Raw genomic sequence first — 20,902 nt, forward strand, 5'->3', positions numbered from 1 at the left:
AGTAAATCTTATGTTATGGTTTGAAGGGTTACTTCATCAAAAAATGAAAAGTTTTCACCATTTTCATCATTTTTTTCTTTCACCTTCATGTCGTTCCAAACCTGGATGACTTTCTTTCTTTCTTCTTGGTGATATTTTGCATGGTGGGAAACCAACATTGTAGCCCATTGATTTCCATTGTAATTTATATGATGTTAATATGATAGTTTATTTGATGGTAAACTATCCATTAAGGGTTAGTGAGTGATAATGTAATATGTGGGGAAAAATCCCAAATGCATCACAGTAACAAAGCACATGCACCACTTGCTCCAACTGCCTCATTTTGATCACTAGCCTATATCTTTAATAATGTAAAACAATTTTTTTTTAAAGGTTCTGCTTGAAGAGTGTGCTTGTGGTATGTGGCTTTCAAATAAATGCCATTGGTTTTAACATGTGGCTATGTAATATAATGGTGGGATAAGTGTCCAAATATTTTGGCCACAACGATAGATAGATAGATAGATAGATAGATGTCACCTGTTTGAGCGTCTGCTGTTATGCTGCACGTCCAAGTCTGTGGATCTGTCTCCATATGAGAGCAGAGGAGGAGGAGGAGGAGGAGGAGGACAGGTGAAAGCAGCTGGCAGTGAGGAGCTGCTTGTTCGCAGGCCTTTAGGGGGAGTGTTGAGACGCGTGGAGACCGAGACTGGCACCGCGTCTGTGTGAAGGGGGAGAGGCTGGGAAACGACGGGAGCACAAGCGAGGCAGAGCTTCACCTTCTGTGGCCCTCTGTCCCCTCGTCCTCGATGCCCGCAAAAAACACATCGCCCTGCCGATAACAAGGACACGGAGCTACCGGAGGACCGCGCGCGCTCGGTGAGTCAGATCTTTTTCTAGGGTGATCAGTCATGTTTTATGTAGGGCTGCTTGCTAGTGTGGTTTCTGATGGACATACGTTATACAAGCGTTTGCCTTGTACAGGGGACGTTTGGAAGAGTCGGATGCGTGCGTGTACACGGCTTTAATGCAGCATTAGCTCTGAGTTTTGACATGGCAAATAAGCAACGGCCAAATGCAACACCCCTCTCTCCATTCACACCAGCGATATATTCAAGATTAAACGTCCCAATGCAATGCCTGTCTTAGCTCACACTGCTGATGTTGCCCTAAAGGTCGAACGGTCCCTCCAAAAAATGTGAAATAATGTGCAAAGCTGCCGGTCTACATAGATGTCATGCGTGAGGCTTGAGGCATAAGGCTTTATGTTCATCTGATGTTTGAGTTGTGCGTGTTTGCCTCTGTAAAACAAGGCGACGAAGACTGATGCGTTGAAACAAGGCGACGAAGACTGATGCGTTGGAATGTTTCGCACGTTATGATGCCTATAACATGTCCACCGCAGATATGGACCGAGTGGACGTGTGCACGGCCTGTAGTGCGCTATAATTCTGCTCTATGGGTGAAGGACGGGGCTGTATAGCCCACACTTGGCGGTCGGGTGTGACATGCTGTGTTGCACAAGTATCCGCACACTGTTACTGTAAGCCTCGACACGGTCACTGCTGCGAATATGGCACACACACACACACTCAGTGTTATGTAACGAAACATCTCCAAACGGCCTATCGGAGAAATGCTGCATAGTTCTTCTGGCAACTTGAGCCATCGATGAAGCGCTGAAATTATGCAGCTTGCATATGTTATGGCGATCGTTGATGTTTATATGCACGCGCGTCGATGCTGTCTTGCGTAAATAGGCGTTTTTATTTTCTGTTTTTAAATGGAAGCACAATGTGATTGATGCAGCTGTCTTCCATGAGAGGAACCGGGGATTTAGATGAATAACAAATAGTGTTGAGACTGATGCGACACTGCGATCTCTATATTTGCATTATGTAACATCAGTGCGCGGCTGTTGAAATGTCGTGCAAATGTCCCGGAGGGAATACAACACGATACCAGCGCCAGCGAGGATGCACGTTACAGCTACAACCACATATTTGTGCAGTGCCATTCTTCAGTATGGCCTCAGAATAGATTCTGAATATGACTCAGATTAGATTGGTCATAAGAGTTCATATGTGTTGTTCTGTGCATTAGTGCGTTCTGTCGTCAAAATGAGCGCGCGATGTTCGGTTTTGACTTGGAGTTTATCAATGAATCGGTTCTCAGAACCGAGTGATTCGTTCATAAATCGAACTGAATCGTTCCAAAGCGGTTCTCGAGTGATCTGGCTGAATTAGACATAGCATGCTAGCACTACTCTTACTATTTCTATCATACTTTCTATCGTATTTCTATTGAGCCGAGAACCAGTGGGGGTAAAATGTAAGTTACCTTATTGGACCCTTTTCATATTTCTGGTTTTCTCAGAAGTGGAAGTCATGGGTTACCTTAATAGTAGCTAAATGGAAACTACAACACATATAAGCATTTTTTTCTTGCGTTCCCATTTGCTCCAATAGCAAAAGAAAAATTAGCAATAGCATGACTATGACTTTACAAAAGAGGAAAAAATTTCGACAGATTGTTTGTACTGATCAGAAGAGAGAAATGTCAACTTTGCTGCCATTCCCTCAGCTGTTAGAAACACCAGTTTGGTAAATGTACAGTATCTCACAGAAGTGAGTACACCCCTCACATTTTTGTAAATATTTTATTATATCTTTTCATGTGACAACACTGAAGAAATGACACTTTGCTACAATGTAAAGTAGTGAGTGTACAGCTTGTATAACAGTGTAAATTTGTTGTCCCCTCAAAATAACTCAACACACAGCCATTAATGTCTAAACCACGGGGTGTACTCACTTCTGTGAGATACTGTACATACAGATTTAGAAAATGCTAGATTTACAATGTTATTAACAGTGGAAACGCATTGAAAAATGTACATAGCCATAATAGGCATAAATGCTACTGGAAATAGGTTTATGACTTGGTTTACAGTTTTATCAACACGCATATTAAAATATGCTTTTGTCATAATGTAAAGAACAACTGCATCCTTTTTTGAGTCTGATAGAAATTAACTGTTCAGAAGAGCCGATTCAATGAGTCAGACTTCCCATCAGTCAAAATGCCCAATACATGTGAATAAATGCCAGTGAAGGGATGAAGACAGAAACTAACAAATTCCTGTTTCTCCATTAGTACTGTTCAACATCACCAGCTGGTCCAGATATGCGAGACAAATATGCTCTATTTGCTGCTAGGAATGAGTGATTGACAGCTGGTGGATCCGTTTAAGATGATCACTTCTTACCTCTGATGATCTGTCATTGTCTGATTAGGCAGGATATACAGGGACTGTTGCTTTCAGATTAAAAAAACAATTATCATTGATCGAAAGTGGCATATCCTGCAATATGTCTAGTCCTCTAAATTTAATATGCAATACTAAAAAATGTGAGTCCAAAGTCTTTGAACAATTAGGCAGCGTGGATTAATGCGAAGTCATAAGTTAATGTTAAGCAGTCAGTTATACAGCGTTGCTCTGGACAACTGTCAGTACTTGGAAATATTTGTCCAATGCAAATGAAGTGTTCCAGAGAGCAGTGTAATAATATCTGCTTATGCAGTGATACTTTTTATATGCAGCGTTGGAGTCAATAAAGCTTTATTTGCATGATTCTTAAGATTTACAATATTGAGAATGCATATAAAGTACTTAGAGTACATAAAATACACAAAACAATCAATAAGGTTAAAAAAATGAAGGGGAATTAAAAGAAAGGGACCTTTCTGTGCTATGAAAATGTAGTGCTTATTGTGATTTTTGTTTGTGTTTTACAAGTATTAAAAATGATAATGGTGAAATAGAGACATACAATTTGAAAAGAATATATTTAGATTATTACAATGTAGGGCTGGGTGATATGGCCCAAAAAATTATCACGATAATTTTTTTCATATCAGTCGATATCAATAATTATCACGGTAAATGTAAAATCTTTATTTCTTTCAAGTTTAAAGCCAGATTTTTGCTCCAAAGTGAAAGTTGTAGAAACCAGTACATTAATTTTCCTTAACAAAATAAATATCTAAATAGAAAAATGTATTTCTTAGTTTCTGCATGTTCTAATGAGTGATATTGTTTCAAATCAAGAAACAGGTTTGGGTTGCCTGATAATATTAATAATATCACTTTTTGTCTCTTAGAAATGCTCATTTGATAGTAGCTTGAGTTAGGACGCAGAGGTACATTTTTGTTCATTATCAAAATCATTAACATCTGTAAAAATTGTAGCAACCTCAGTTTTATATGGTTAAAGTTATTCTGACCAAGTTTTTATTTATTTTTTAAATTAAGCATTGGTCTCCCATAGTAGCATACATTTAAATCATGTTAAACGCAGTTAAAACCACACATATAGCACCTCAATACCATGGTAAAAATATAACTATATGGTTTTTAGGTAGCCTATTTGTATGAAAAACAGTAGTCTAAAAACATTCAGTATAAATGCACACATGCTATAGCTTAATCACAAATACATGCTACCAGTATATACCATTATTCTTTTAATAAAATTCAGTGTGAATATCCCAAATTTCTGCCACAATACCATGGTGCAGTGAGTGTTACTACAGTAAATCCATGGTAAATGATGGTGATTTGTAGATTGAAAAGTCTTATGAATGTCTCGTTGCACACAGTGTTTCTCCTGTTTGGCTTTAAACTAGTTTAACTCACCGAGTCATTTGTGTTCATCGATGAATTCAAGCGCTTCACACTGGATCTCACAGCGCTGCTTAATGCTCGCGTGACCGAGTAAACACATCTGCTCTAGTGAGCTCGCGCCGGCGGCAGTTTGAACTTTGATCCGAGCGGATAAACGGTCCGTGTGGCACGATTCAAATGAGTCGCGCTGTTTCGTTCCGCTTTTGGCGCATAAACATTATATCGAACATTTATCGAATTCTTCATATCGTCTTATCGAGGAAAATTATATCGCGATAATTATCGTTATCGAATTATCACCCAGCCCTATTACAATGTACTATTTAAAGGCATTTATCTCACTTATACTCATTCCTGCAAATGTCCTCATTTTGAATTGATTCAGAGTTTGTCATTTGATCTTGCTGATGTCTTGACTCTCTTTCTCATCCATCTCCGGTCGAATCTTTAGCAGAATCTCTAGTCCTTCCAGCCTTGTGACTCACTGCCATGCTAGAATAACATTTAGAGCTCAGAATATCTGAAAATGGCAAAGATTAAATGTGAAACTGACATCTAATGTTACTGTTTCTGAACCTTCTTAACTTGTTTGCTTCGGCATATTGTTAATAATCATTGCTGGTAAGGAAGTAATACATATATTGATTTAACAGCTGCCTCTAGTTCAGCGATCCTCAAATCTGGTCCACGAAAGCCACTTTCCTGCAGAGTTTAGCTCTAACCCTAATCAAACACACCTGAGCATGCTAATCACAATGTCTTCAGGATCATTAGAAAATCACAGGTAGGTGAGTTTGATCAGGTTTGGAGCTAAACTTTGCAGTGCATTGGCCCTCCAGGGTAAGATTTGAGGAACACTGCTCTAGTTGATCAGAAATACAGTGACAGTTTAGGGAAATTAACCCGGTGCTTTCCATATTTGTTGTAGAGATGTTTTTATTGCTTCGTTTATGTGCTGTGTAATTTCAGCCTGTTAAATAGTTTACGTGTCAGAGGAAGGGAATTTTAGACTATGTGAAAGCATGTAAAAAGCATGAGTTTTAAATTATTCAGTTCATTAGATGGATCGATTCTATTCATGGATTCTATTCATCTTACATTGTTTCTATTGATGGTTTATCGTCAACAGATCCAGACGTTATGAAGATACAGTTGAACAAAGTATCAGATCTTCAGATCCACCAGGCCAGTCTTCAGTAACTAAACAAAACTGGACTCCGTGATCACCATCACTCACTTATCAGAACTCTACATTTTTGCTTTCGCTCATCCACCGCTCTAAATGAGTGTCTTGGACAACAAGATCAGGGCTGGGGCGCACACCAGAACCCACACAGGTAAAGAGTTCCACAAAATATGCATAATTTCATCCATACATTCCGCTATGTGCATGAGTCAATGACGTCATCTGTTAATTTTTTATTAAAAAATACATTAAAATAGCAGTTCATACGCTTTTTTTTAGTATTTTTGGAAGTCTCTTATGCTCATCAAAGCTGCATTTATCTGATTAAAAATACAGTAAAAACAGTATTATAGTGAAGTATTTTACAATTTGAAATCGCTGTTTTCTATTTGAGTATATTTTAAAATGTAATTTATTCATGTGATGTTGAATTTTCAGCATCATTACTCCATTCTTCAGTGTCTAATATGCTGATTTGCTGCTCACAGTTGTGAAGTCAGTAGCAATATTTTGGAATCTATAAGGAACTTAATAGGTAACCAGTGTAGAGATGATAAAATTGGGGTAATATGATCATATTTTTTTGACCTGGTAAGAACTCTAGCAGCTGCATTTTAGACTAACTGTAGCTTGTTTATTGAAAATGCAGGACAACCAGCTAGTAGTGCATTACAGTAATCTAGTCGAGAGGTCATGAATGCATGAACTAGCTTTTCTGCGTCAGAAACAGATAACAAGTTCCATAGCTTAGCAATGTTTCTGAGGTGGAAGAAGGCTGTTTTTGTAACATATGAAATGTGATTTTCGAAAGATAAGTTGCTGTCTAATATAACACCCAGGTCTTTAACTGAAGATGATGACATAACAGTACATCCTTCTAGTTGTATTCTAAGAGATTCTGTGTGCAGGTTTTTGGTCCAATAAGTAATACCTCAGTCTTGTCTGAATTTAATAGGATAAAATTACTGGTCATCCAATGTTTATATCTTTAACGCATTTTGTCAACTTGGATAGTTTAGAAATTTCATCTGGTCGTGATGAAATATATAACTGAGTATCATCGGCATAGAAGTGGAAACTAATTCCATGTTTTCTAATAATGTTACCAAGTGGCAGCATTTATATTGAAAATAACATGGTGCCCAACACGGATCCTTGTGGCACCCCATAATTTACTGATGTTAACTCTTCACAACTTTTCACAATTTAAGTAGACAAAATGGTAACGGTCTGCGAAGTACGATCTAAACCACTGTAATGCCTGTCCCTGAATACCAGTGTAATATTGTAGTCGGCCTAAGAGTATGTCATGGTCTATAGTGTCGAATGAAGCACTAAGATCAAGTAAAACTAGTATTGAGACACATCCTTGGTCAGAAGCTAGAAGTAGGTCATTTTTTATTTTAACGAGCGCAGTTTCTGTGCTATGATGAGGCCTGAATCCTGACTGAAATATTTCATAGATGTCATTTTAAACCAACCATATTAAACCAACATTAAACTACATTTTTTTTTGTCATTGACCCACGTAAACATGGTAGAGTGCCATCATACACTGTCATGACAACTCTGGGTTTCCTACAGAATGTCCTGGATCAACGGCTTCCTAGTAGCCAGAGTGGATGACCGTAAGACCGCGTGGGGCGAGCGCAATGGCAAGAAGTCCAAGCGCAAGGTTGGCTCCTCTCTCTGCAACCCACGCTACATGAGCTGCCTGCGGGACGTGGAAGCCATGGAGCCTCCTCCCCAGCCGCCCCACGCTCAGGCCACTCGGTCAGGAGGAGGAGGTACGGCTGGGAGCAACTTCGGCGTGCGCTGCGGATGGCAGGAAGACCACTACGGGAAAATGGGGGGGGAGGGGGTGGGGCTTAAATCTGTGGACCTGGGTTTCGAGGACGGCGAGGTCAAGGGGAGGAAAGGGGGCGGCTTGGGTTGCGACAGCTCCAGCGATGACTCTGCCAGCGGCTCGGGGTCGGTGACGGCGGCAGACTGCTGGCAGCGGGTGGTTCGCGTGTTCCAATCCAAGAAGTTCCAGTCACGCAAACTGGAGCGTCTCTACCAGCGCTACTTCTTTAGGCTCAACCAGAGCTCGCTTACGATGCTGATGGGCGTCTTGGTGATCGTTTGTGGGGTCATGCTCACCTTCCACTGCATTCACGGACTTCCTGATGTGGTCTATGCCTCCGTGCTCTCTGTGGCCATGGCCCTGTTCTTGGCGCTAATGGTGGTGTGCAACCGAAATGGGTTCCACCAGGACTACATGTGGATGGTCAGCTACCTTGTGATTGGAGTGCTAATCGTGGTGCAGGTGTTCGGGGTGCTGATGGTGGCCCCCCGCAGCGCCTCCGAGGGGATCTGGTGGTCCGTGTTCTTCATCTACATCATCTACACGCTGCTGCCCGTGCGGATGAGGGCGGCAGTGCTCAGCGGAGGAGTGCTGTCCTCCATACACCTCCTCACTACGTGGAGGATCAATCAGGATGATGAGTTCCTCTGGAAACAGGTAGGTCACTTTATCCCAGCTAAACTTCAGATTTGACGTTTATCTGTTCCTTGATTATATTTGAGTATGATGACTAGGGTTGGGAATTGAGAATGGCTAGATTGAAAAAGTACTTCCTTTGAAAAGTTGTATCTTTAAATTCATCCCATTTAAAGCATCATTGCTAGAGTCATGAAAATGCAGATGCATGTCTTTGGCTGTTGCATCATGTCTTGTACGGTTTTTGAGCATCCCATAAAAAATTAGCTTTTTCAAGTTAAAAATAGTCCAACTTTGAAAGAAGTGGGATCTACTGATTTCTGTTCCATTCTGTTGCTTTCAAGAAGACTATTTATGTAAAAGCTAAGAAATGTGAATTGTTTAGGGCTTCCAATTAAGGGGTAAATGACATCATCTTTTTAGTAATTTATTTATAAATGCATTAAAATGCATCACAATGACTTTCTGAAGTTTCTGAATTTAAATGAAAAATATCCTGATATCATAATGAAGCCTCATTAAAAGAAAAGAACATTTAAAATAAAATCCTATTAAGTAATATATTATTATTTATATTATTAGTCTTATATTAATTTTTCAATTAATTATTTTTTAAATTAAAGCCACTTGGTACAGGCAACATTCTGAATCTTGCAGATGAAAAACAAAACCGGAAATTATATCATAAAAAAAGAACGCTTCAGACTCTCATGACTGTCCGTCAAGGTCAGTAGGTCCTCAAAATATTAGATAATAAATTTTTTTTTAATGAAAAGGCTCAGGTTTTAAAATGTAATGTTGTGGATCTCCCCAGAAACTTAATATTTATGAATTAGTTCTCAATAGATATGTAAAGACACTTTTTAAGCTACAATAGGCTAATACACATTTAAAATAAATATATTTAAAAACATTTTTTGAAAATCTTTTCTTGACGATGGTTTAAAAAATCCACATAAAGCCAACAGAACTTGAACTTTGCACATGTGTGTTCAAACTAGATTTAACTAGTTTTTCCTTTTCTTTATCATGGACAATCATACTTGTCATTGACCCCAAGACTGATTAGTTGACTATTAGTTTACTAGTTGCTAGTTGCTTTTAAAAATATCTAAATACGAAATATGTAGGGATATGCGTATTCTTAAATAATTGCCATCCTAAATGATGTCTGTACTAATCCCCAGAGGAAAACAGTTGTGTTAACTTGAAAGATTTTGAAGCACAGCAAATGTACGTTATGTGTATATGTAAGTTTACACAGCACTTTCATTGTTTCAACAAAGATAACCGTATTAGTTATTTAGGGTTTATTTGTTTAATGAGGTTTGACTACTTCCATCTGTCTAGACTTATGCTTCTGTTCTCATGTCTGTATCTACTGCCTTTGTCCTGGATGTGTTTAAGTGTAAAGACATGCTAATCTGCAGAGCGTCAATTATGCAAACACTCAGAATTGAATTCCACCGTGGTAATCAGTCACCTGATCGTATGTACACTTCCACCCACAGCGCTGACATTCGTGAGTTTGTTTGAGTTACTGTTAGTGTCTTTACTGCATTAGCATGATTGAGAGGCACCTCTAGCATGGACGTTTTTCTTCCTTTGGAGTTGGTGGCACTATCTATTAGTCACAGTTGCCATTTGGCTTTGCATACTTTTGAATACCCTTTTGTTTTTGTCTACTAATAATGATTTCTTGTCAATGTGGTGTGTTATTTTATTAGTTAATTGGTAACCTGTTGCTGAGATAGACATTCATTTAGTGAATGGATTCTGTCAAAGCTGAGATAGGGCATGGCAGCAGTCAGCGTGACTGGCCAACATCATGTGAACGCACTCGCCTATAAATGGTTCTGCTTTCACGGTATTGACTCAACTTGGTTAACAATCTGTGGATGATCAATGGCTGTAAAAGTCATTTTAGAAGAATGTAGAATAAACAAATAGGGTTTTTCAATATGTACAGAGTGAGACCACAAATGTGTTTCCCAAAGTATTGGAAGTTTAAGTAGATCGTAGAGACCGTTGGTGCCAATGGTTTGTAATATCTACTCGACTTTTGAAGCTTTTGGGAAACGCAGCCAAGGATTACTGATGACTGATATAATGTGGATGACAGCAGATGAGATGTATATAGAATTGCTGAAATTAAACACTAATTTTCCACAATATGCACTCAAAATTCACTAAGATATTTGAACATCGTCAATTGACAAGGCGTTCAATAGATTTTGGAATTGATAGATTATTGGAATCTGGCAAAAAGAAAACTCGTCTCTAGATTTTTTTCTCATTGACTGACAGCTGTGTATATTGAATTGTTTTCCTGAGGTAATTGTAACATTATGTGACACACTGTTTACAGAGCTGTTTTATTGATGCCTTTTTGTGGTTGAAACGGTGAGTGTTTACTAGAGACATGATAGATTTCAATAAGTTGTACAGTTTCTATCAACACACCTTCTGATGTTCATTCTTGTTTATTTTTGTGCTATAACTAGTAATAAATAGAAAGAGATGTTCGGTTCACTTGCCGCTTGAGCTGAGGTGCTACAGTGATCTGTCACACCACATTTAAAGGAATAGTTCACCCAAAAATGATCCCATGATTTACTCACCCTCAAGCCATCCTAGGTGTATATGACTTTCTTCTTTCAGATGAATACAATCGGAGTTACATTAAAAAATGTCCTGGCTCTTCTAAGCTTTATAATGGCAGTGAATGGGTGTCGAGATTGTCGTACGCGCGATCACAAGAGAGTGGTGTTCCGGTGGAGGATGTAGGCATAACATAAGCTCCGGTGAGAAGTGACTAACGCGGAGTACGAATTAGAAGTACAAAATGAGTATTTGTAAAGAAAAATGTCAGAGGATTTTGATATAAGCCAAGAGGAGAGGTTCTCGCGAGACTAGCATATTCTCACCGGAGCTTACGCTACGCCTGTCCTACGTCAGCCGCTGGAACGACACTCTCTTGTGAACACGCGTACGACAGTCAGCGGAAGCTAGATATTATAGTTTATAAAGTTTTAAATATGGATATTTTTCTTACATAAACTCATCGCTTCACTTCAGAAGGCCTTTATTAACCCCCCGGAGCCATGTGGAGCCCTTTTTATGATGGATGGATGCACTTTATTGGACTTAAAAATCTCGACACCCATTCACTGCCATTATAAAGCTTGGAGAGCCTGGACATTTTTTAATATAACTCCATTTGTATTTATCTAAAAGAAGAAAGTCATATTTACCTAGGATAACTTGAGGGCCCTCCAAAACCATTTTGTCTAAAAAATTTCAAATGTATTTTTTTGCCATTTCAACCAAAACTTATTGTTTGCCAATATTTCAGTGCATCACTACTGAAAATATTAGCAATTTACCACCCCAAAAAAAGACGTTTTAGGGTCTCCGCTAGGGCTGTGCGATTAATCGAAATCGAATCGAAATCGCGATTTGAGACGTTGCGATTTCCTAATCGCAAAGCCTGCGATATGGACGCGATATTACACTCACCATTTAAACCATTATAATCTTTTATAATCTTGCCTGCTGAAAAAAAAAAACAATAGAACCCCTCCCAAAGCACAATAAAAAACGTAATGGATTTCAGGGTTATAATGGGAATTGTATTGGTTTTAATGTAAACTATAATGGTGTCTATTTGATGGATTCTATTGGTGGGATGTAATCTGGCAGATGGCAACCAATAGAACAACAGTAATTCCTATTGGAATAATGCCCAAAACAAAAAGGAATTTTGTAATGGTTTAATGGAAACTATAAGAATTTCTGTGATGGTTTCTATTGTTTTTTTTCAGCAGGGTAATGATACCCATACTGTGCTGCACATTATTGGCAATATTGAGCTGAAGCTTGACTTTGCAAATTTAAAATCGCAAATCAAATCGCAATCGCAATATCTGTCAAAAAAATTGCAATTTGATATTTTCCCCCAAATTGCACAGCCCTAGTCTCCGCCCAAAAATGCTTTTTGCTTGTGAATCATTTTGCTGACATCCGGTTGGCTGAGATGTCTTTGGAGGGCAGGGTTTTACATGGAGGGTGTGTCATCTCATATAAGCAAAGTGGTGGAAATTAGCAAACTGGCTTACAGCAAAAAAATTCTATAAATTTGGTGTGAACAGGCCTTTGGTGCTCTTGTGTGTTCTGTATTTGTTAGTATTAGCATGTATCATCTGTACGGCCTGTGTAGTGCTAGCATGTTGGATAGCGCTGTGCCAGGCTTTGGCTGTGCTATCTGTGATTGCAGTGTGTTGTTGTGAGTCAAGCCAAGGAGTCGGGGGTAGGATGAAGGTCAGACAGCGTGGTTGAATGAGCCGCCCCAGCAGAGGAGATCCTTTTCTCTCCTTGCACTCCTCCCATGAAAATATCAGCATCATGTTAAGCGCTGTCTCCCAGGCCTCTGTGCTCCTACACAAGGGACCCTTTGTACTTTTCTCCAGGGTGTGTGTGTGTGTGTGTGTGTGTGTGTGTATTTGTGTGTGTGAGGAGTTTTGGGGGACAGGAGGAGGTCGGTGTGTATGAAGGGAAGGAGGGTGAGGTCTTGACCTGCGGGTCACTGTATGACCATAGTGCATTGTGAAACTATTTATTTCTACTGTACAAAGTAGTGGGAGAGAATGGGAACAGGAGGTCATTTCATTATAAACAATCAGGAAGACAAAGCAGAACGCTTGGCCCCATTAATGCAGGAAGGAACGGGTTGCTTACAACACATTTCCATCTTTTAATTAAAGAGTTAGCGGATCTCAGTGAGGAATCCTTGGCGCAATGGAACACTATGTAGTATACTAGCTGGATTATTTGCATTAGTCTTCAATGTTTGCAGTACGTCTGTGCCGTTTATCAGAAGCCTTAACATTTGATTAAGTCAACACATATTAAAATGACTCCCCTTCCTTTTAAACTATGTATTTCTGGGCAAGTTGGTCTTGGATATTATTATCAAGACATTAAGCAGAGACCACAATTATTAAACTGCGGGTCATGGAATGTAAAAAGAATAGTTTTGGTTCAGCTCAATTGATTAACACAGAAAATAATTTAAACTTAGCCCTATGTTTATAAAAACAAACTAGATCTGTGCTGACAGCCATGAACTTACAATAGTCTATGGGGCAATAATAATGGAGTGAGTCATTTCTGTAAACAAGCTCTTTTGTTTGTTTTTCTGAGGTAAAGAGTCAATTATTTTCTGTGCTAATCACTACATCTTAATGTGTTTTACTCACTATAATCCCTTTAGGTTTTGATATGCATTGGCCTTGTCAAAAGCGCTGTTGGTTATGGTTTTTTTTAAGGCGTCAATATTCTGTCTAGTTGACCATGTAATGTTTAGACTCCATGAGTACCAGAACACTTTTCATATTTTTTATTAATTTTAACGGAGGACAAACATGAGAAATTTCAAGATAAACTTTAAGTAGATTAGATGAGCAGTCTGTAATTTTTAAGGACATGGTTCACCCAATGAACATTTTGTCATAATTTATCTACTTTCATGTTGTTTAAAACCCGTATGACCTTCTGCGGAACACAAAAGAAGACATTTTAATGAATGTCCAGGCTGCCCTTTTCTATTTAAAGGAATAGTTTACCCAAAAATCTACTGAAAATATACTCACTCTCAGGTCATCCAAGATTTGGAGAAATGTAGCATTGCATCACTTGCTCACCAATGGATCCTCTGCAGTGAATGGGTGCCGTCAGAATGAGAGTCCAAAAAGCTGATAAAAACATCACAATAATCCACAAGTAATCCACACCGCTCCAGTCCATCAGTTAATGTCTGGTGAAGTGAAAAGCTGCGTGTTTGTAAGAAACAAATCCATCATTGATATGTTTGTAACTTCAAACCATTACGTCCGGCTAAAGTTAAACACGAGTTAAACACACACGCAAGTCCATCATCCATAATATTGCTTCCCCTGTTGTCCTCTCACATCAAAATCCAACAACATATTTGTTTAGACTGTTTTTGTTTGTAAACGGTGCTCAATCTTGAGTTATATTTACCTCCTAATTCAGATGAGACAAATTTTTCATTGGAGAATGAATAGGAAGTATGCTGTATGTTTATGATAGTTAAACAGTCTCTTTACAATCCGTAACGAATTTATGTATGTGTATGAATTTTTGCAATCTATTTTATTCATATTCATATGACCTACTTATGCCCCACTGAGAGTTATGCTTAGGGGTTAAGGTTAAATTTTTTATTTTTTTTTATTTTTTATTTTTTTTACAAATCACACGCTTCTTACAAAAGTATGAAATGTTTTTCAGTGAGACTGGGTTGAATATTTAACTGAATTGTATTTATAATATAATCAGATATTTTAAAAAAGGCAGAAATTATGATGAATCGAGGTTCTTCATAAAAAATTTTCCTTTGTGGACAATACAACAATCTTTCACACTGTGTAAAAATACAGTATAAATCAATCAAAACGACTTGTTTGCTAACTAGCATCAGGATTTATCAAAGAAAATCACCCACTTAATTTTCAAAATACTTTTTATTTAAAAACCTGTATTTTGTTTTACAATATTTATTTATTTATTTATTTATTTTTTTTTTTTTCAAATTCCCAATAAAATGTGTCATGTACATTTGAAACTACCACCTTGTTCCTTCATAAATCCTTTGAACATGACCTTTGTTCTCAGCAATTTTTTTAGGAAGAGCGAGCGCTAATGACACATGCTCTTATCTCTAAAAGGCTGAAGCGGATCTGTGTAGATTTCTCATAAAGCTGCAGTGTTATACAGGCCAATTTATCCTGCAGTGTGGACACTGCATCCAGGCATTTCCCCTTTCCTCTGTGACTCATTAAACCAGCACACCATCCCTGCTGGTTCTGCTGGTGTGTGCCTGAGTATGCCTGCCCTCAGTAATCTGCGTGATCTGAGACTTAATGTTGGTTTGCAGATGTCCCCGCATTCCGAGAGGAGTTAAAACTGACCACAAGAATTACAACTGGCTGTTGTTAATACCACGCAATAGATAGATAGGTCCTATTTATAGAACAATTCATACAGTCGTAAATCTATTTTTAAGCTGTGCACACGCTTTCGCTTACTCGCTCTCGTACAGATTAATTGTAGTACATTGATGCAGAAGGGTTGTTTGGATTCTGGGCTGCTGACTCAGAAATGTGGTTTCAAGGCTTTTCACGCCTTGTTTGCTGCTTTGTTTGCTCTATACATATGTGCGTTTTACTTTATTGCATTAGTCTTTTTTTTTTTTTTATGTGACCGTTCACCTAAAAATAAAAATTCTGTCGTTATAATCATTTATAAGTCAAAGTCCATAAGAAAAGTGGCAATGTCTTACATTTCATGAGCAAATCATTCTTTTGCCTTATGAAACAAAAGTATATTGAAATATGCTGGAAAATATAATGCAATATATTAAAGGGGTCCTATTATGCTTTTTCACTTTTTTAATTTTAGTCTGTGTAGTGTGTATGTTTGGGCATAAAAAATATCTAGAAATTTACAAATCTCAAAGTCCACTCCAAAGGGAGATATTTCGTTTTTTAAAAATCCCTTTTCAAGAACTACAACGAACGGCTCGTTTGGACTACAGCGTTGGTTTCCGGGGTTTGGGAATTCACAAAGCGGCTAATTAGTAAATTATGTGAAAAAGAATGCGTTTTTCGAACCACCAAGCATGAGAGCATGTTCTAGTACACCCCCAAAACAAAATCAAGACTTTGTAAAAGAGCATAATAGGACCCCTTTAAATAATACAACTCCATATATGGAAAAGTAGTGCTTATATTTTAAAAAATACTGTAGTATAATAGTATAAATTCTGCAGAAGACAAAAACTGCACTACATTTTTATTTCACGATTTTATCATGATTCTTTGTTGGTTTTACTATTTTGCAAACCAAAACCAAACAGTTGTTGGTCCCCAGTGGCTTCTATAGTATTTTATTTCCTACTATCAAAGTCAATGGGGACCAGCAACTGTTTGGATACCCACATTCTTCAAATTATCTTCCTTTGTGTTCAGCACAAGAAAGAAATTAATACAGGTTTGGGACAACATGAGAACTCTACCGCTGAGTTAGCATTTGATGTGAATGTATGTCACGTTGTACAGTATACTGAGACCGAGGCACCAAAACTGCAAATGATATAATGTGCGCTGTAGCACAATACTACAATATTTATTCAAAAGCAGATCATGGAGACATTTTAATCGTTCACGATTTAAAAATCGTGATATCGCACCCCTAATTATGAAGTATATTACTGAATATAAACATACATTACGGTATAATATATTGTCATATTTTTCAATATGAAAAGTAGCAATTATGATGTATTCATTATATGAGCAATATACAGTGCAATATGGCTGTATATCAGCACGGCTGTGATTCGGCCATAGGTAATCACAGCATGCTGATATACAGCCATATTGCACGGATATGAGTGTGATATTGTGTTTATACAACGGTTCGATGGCACAAGTGTGTAAATAAAAAGAGACAACAACGGAGTGTCATTAAAAACCCTCTTTTGTGCGGAACTACTTCCTTCCGCCACAGATTCAAATGACTGAGCGAGTGTGATTTACCTGCATCTGATACAGCATTCATTCTTCAGCTCAATCTCATATTCACAATAAAACATTAGTTTGAATGTCCGCTGAGGAAAGCCATATCTTTGTTGTACTGTCCTTTCATCTGTTAAGGGTGATTTCCGATGACAGTGCTGCTCAGTGCATTTGTTGACTGCATCTTACAAGCTGTTTGTTGAAAGTAAAAAGAACTTCCTTGTGTTTCAATCTTTCAATATAAAAGTCTTTACGCTGACTCGTAAAACAGTCTCTTGTCGCCATCTAATGGCGGAATAATTCACTAAAATCACCATCACGAACATACACACTGTTTCCCCAATACTAAATACTACTAATATATGTATATGAAATATTATTTATTGAATAATATTTAAAAAACAACAGCCATCATAAAAGTTAAGCAATTCAGTCAAAAGTACAAAGGCAGCGCTCTGATACATAGCATTAAAGTTATATAAAATATAACGTGATGAGATTTTGCCCTCAGCCAAAACTATTTTGGCTGAGGGCCAAAATAGTTTTATACTAACCAAAATAGTTTTATACTAACTACAAAACTAAAGGCTCTCAGCCAATCAGATTCGAGAACAGAAAGAACTCTTGTATAAATTGTAATAATACCGTATTGTCCCGAATATAAGACAATGTTTTTTTTCTTGGAACCTTATAGCTGCACAACAATAGGTGGCACCAAATACGCATAAAACGAGTGTGCCATGAAATACGTAATGTAATGCGTGTTGTAAAGATCGCGAGTAAAAACAAAAGAAAAAGAAAACCTTACAGCTGCACGAGTCGTGACTGTCATGTTAGCCTGATGGGACCAAACTCCCTTTGTGATTTTAAGACTACAGTAAGATTTAACTTCTACTGTTAATAAGATTTTGGTAGGCTACTATTAGATGGATAGCCTAAATGTCCTAATTCAGATGGGCTACCTGTTTTTTTTTTTAATGGTATATCAGAAAGTGTATATTTTTTAAATGTGATTGTTGGTACATTTTACCAGTTTTTACCATACTTTCAAAACAAAAATTAAAATAGGAAAAATATACAATATGAAAATAATTGAAGACAAAATGTGTTTTACTGAGAAAAAACAAGATTTGGTTTTTAAAAAGCCTTTTTCCAAAAGGTACATCTGGAAAAAGGGGGGTCGTCTTATAATCAGGGTCGTCTTATATTCGGGCCAATACGGTATTAACACAACACAATATATTTTTCTGTATATTATTAATTACTATACTATACTATACTATATTATACTGTATATTATTAAGACTGTACATTAAATAATTTAATATATTGATCATTACTATATAAGGAAATATATTTTCTTTGCATAAGGGTTGAGTCAGTGAATGAATTTTGATCTGGTTCACAAAACCAGTCTAAAGAATTCTATCATGAATTGGACTGATCCAGTTCTTCTATTCAGCAATATGAACAACATAAGTATGAGTAAATAATGACAGAATTCCCATTTTGGGTTTACAATCTCTCTGTAATATGTTTTTTTCACATTTTTAAATCATTTTTAATAATTGTTTTCTCCACAAGAGGAAACTGGTGAGTGAGTAGGTCAAGACTCTGGCATGTGAGTCATGGGTGTCTAAATATTGGTTGTCCGGTACAGATTTTATTCTTAGCCTGTTTTATTCTGAGATAATGATGTTAGAGAAGCACCAGCATCAACACATGTCTGTTCCACCCAGTTTTTCATGTTGTTACATGCACAGATAATTGGCTTGAGTCAAAAAGGTTGAGAAGCACAGATTTAGAGTCCATTGAGTCCAACTTTGTTTAAAATGATAATTTAAAAAATCCTGCCATTTGTCCTGGTTCCGATCACCTCCAGCCAGAAGAATTCCCACAGTACAATGTGTAGGTTTACTTTGGGGAACCTCCTTTCTCTTCCTGTCTAGTATTTAATTGTGACAGACTTTGTGACCATAGGACTAGGTCATGAATACACTCTCGGTGGAGACTAGTGAGACGGACCTTAAATATAAATCTGATCAGTTTCACATTATCATCTATGGGACACATTTTCAACAATAAAATGAGAAAATTTCCCATATTTAAGCTACGATTCACCATTGACAGCTGGTCACACACTGGACACTTCATTCTGTATTCTGTATTTCTCAAGTACAAGGCGGCGCAGAAAGACAAACATACTACTGAAAAACGCCTGGGTGAAGTCATTATGTATATTAACATCAATTTGGGACAAATATTATGTAATTTAATGAGAAACTATGTGATTGGCACTCTATGAGTGACGTGACACTCATAGTACAACAGTTCGAGAGTCCTTTCTCATGAGCAGTAAGAGATGTCACACTGTAGGACTGCGACCCAAATTTTCTGACACTGCAAGAACTTTGTCACGGGCTAAGATTCATCACAGAGGCCTTTAATTCGCCATCTGTGAACATGTCCCACTAGGCAATCAAAGATCCTAAACAACAGAAATCCTTTAGGATCCCAGAAATGTGCAAAATTGTGGACAATCATACAGTGTGCACTAGTGCTGTGTTCAAAATATCTATACGACGATGTATCGTCACAGAGATTTGACGATACGAGCATCGATACAGCTAGCCCTGTATCGATATTGTGGCACGTGTGCAGCAGTGGACCGCGCTTAATTTGTTTAAAATTTTACAACGTTTAAAATTGAGAAGAAAAGTGTGAGGTTTCTACAAAAAATAATGAATTAGTTAGAAATGGCACTATAGTAAGCAGCGTTTAATAAACAGCTGTTTTTCTAAATTTTGCTGAGGTGAAATTCAGTGCAGTCCTGTATCGTGATGCGTATCGTATCGTGGCCTCTGTATCGTGATGCATATCGTATCGTGACTTTGCTGGTGATACACAGCCCTAGTGTGCACTGGGTTTTACATTGTAAGCCATATCTAGAGACCACAATATCATAGAGATTTGTGCACAGGCAAGCACCACTCTCATGTTCTTTAGAAAATGTTTTAAAAAATCTATTTGGAGTTGTTGACTTTTGTCATATTAGCTGAAGATGCGGTTACTTTTTACAAATTTATTCTAAAAAGACGCAGCTTATTTAATTTTTGGGGAAGATTAATTAGAGCAAGGAAACAGAAATAATGTAATACAGAAAATAAAAGCAAAAGAAGATAAAAGTAAAGTGTGAGAGAGCTCATGTCAACTTTTTTTTTTTACTTCCTGATGGAATAAAGTCATACTACTTTCTTTCTCTCACTTTTGCTGTCTTTCAGTCTCTGTTCTTTGCATCCATCTTCTGAACCAATGAGTCGGTGTCCTCTCTCTGAAACCAATTAGCACACAAACTCCACGAGGACCAAACAAACACGCTCGCACTTACACAATACAATCTCCTGTTTCCTCCAGCCAACACCCTCCCTCAGGGCTGTCCTCTTCGAAATCCTTCTCCTCGCTCACAAACACAACAGACATCAGCTGCTGTGTGACAGAGTGTGTGTGTATGTGTGTGTGAGCTGGCAAAACTGAATTACACTTCTCAGTTCAGACCTTTTATTAATTACAAATCATGTTAGCAGTTTAAATGAATTATGTGGGAAATGTTTTCCACAATGCACTGACCACAGTGCACAAAAATGCCTGCTTGTATTCTCTGGGGAAGAATTGCTAGTTTCTTGACTTTTCTCATTCTTTCTTTTTGCAATTTGCTGCTTCCTAGTTCATTTTTACTAAATGGTGTCATGTTTGGTTGGTGTGGATTATATAATAAGTCAAAATACCAGTGTTGTTATTGTTAACTTAAACTAAAACTATAGAAAACATTTTTTGTTGTTGATTGGAGTAAAGCTGAAATAAAATATAAATATTAGATCAAAACATTTGCCTTGGCAAATATCTTAAATAAGTTTGTTGATTTAACTATAACTAAAGCTAAAAAAAAAAAAAAAAAAAAAAAAAAA

At 37.6% G+C, this 20,902-nt stretch overlaps 1 protein-coding gene across 1 annotated transcript in view; it reads left to right on the forward strand.

Annotated features, from left to right (window-relative positions):
* Positions 1-5,472: 5,472 nt before the first annotated feature.
* Positions 5,473-20,902, forward strand: part of LOC107705664 (adenylate cyclase type 6-like) — a 60,392-nt gene continuing 44,962 nt past the window's right edge. Inside the window, exons 1-3 of the mRNA XM_016509054.1 lie at positions 5,473-5,509; positions 5,799-6,006; positions 7,440-8,358. Coding sequence (XP_016364540.1) covers positions 7,441-8,358 — 918 coding nt within the window. The 5' untranslated portion in view covers positions 5,473-5,509; positions 5,799-6,006; position 7,440. The remainder of the gene's footprint in view (positions 5,510-5,798; positions 6,007-7,439; positions 8,359-20,902) is intronic.

Source organism: Sinocyclocheilus rhinocerous, unplaced genomic scaffold, assembly GCF_001515625.1.
Source record: "Sinocyclocheilus rhinocerous isolate Xijiao unplaced genomic scaffold, SAMN03320098_v1.1 scaffold263, whole genome shotgun sequence".
Taxonomy (NCBI): Eukaryota; Metazoa; Chordata; class Actinopteri; order Cypriniformes; family Cyprinidae; genus Sinocyclocheilus; species Sinocyclocheilus rhinocerous.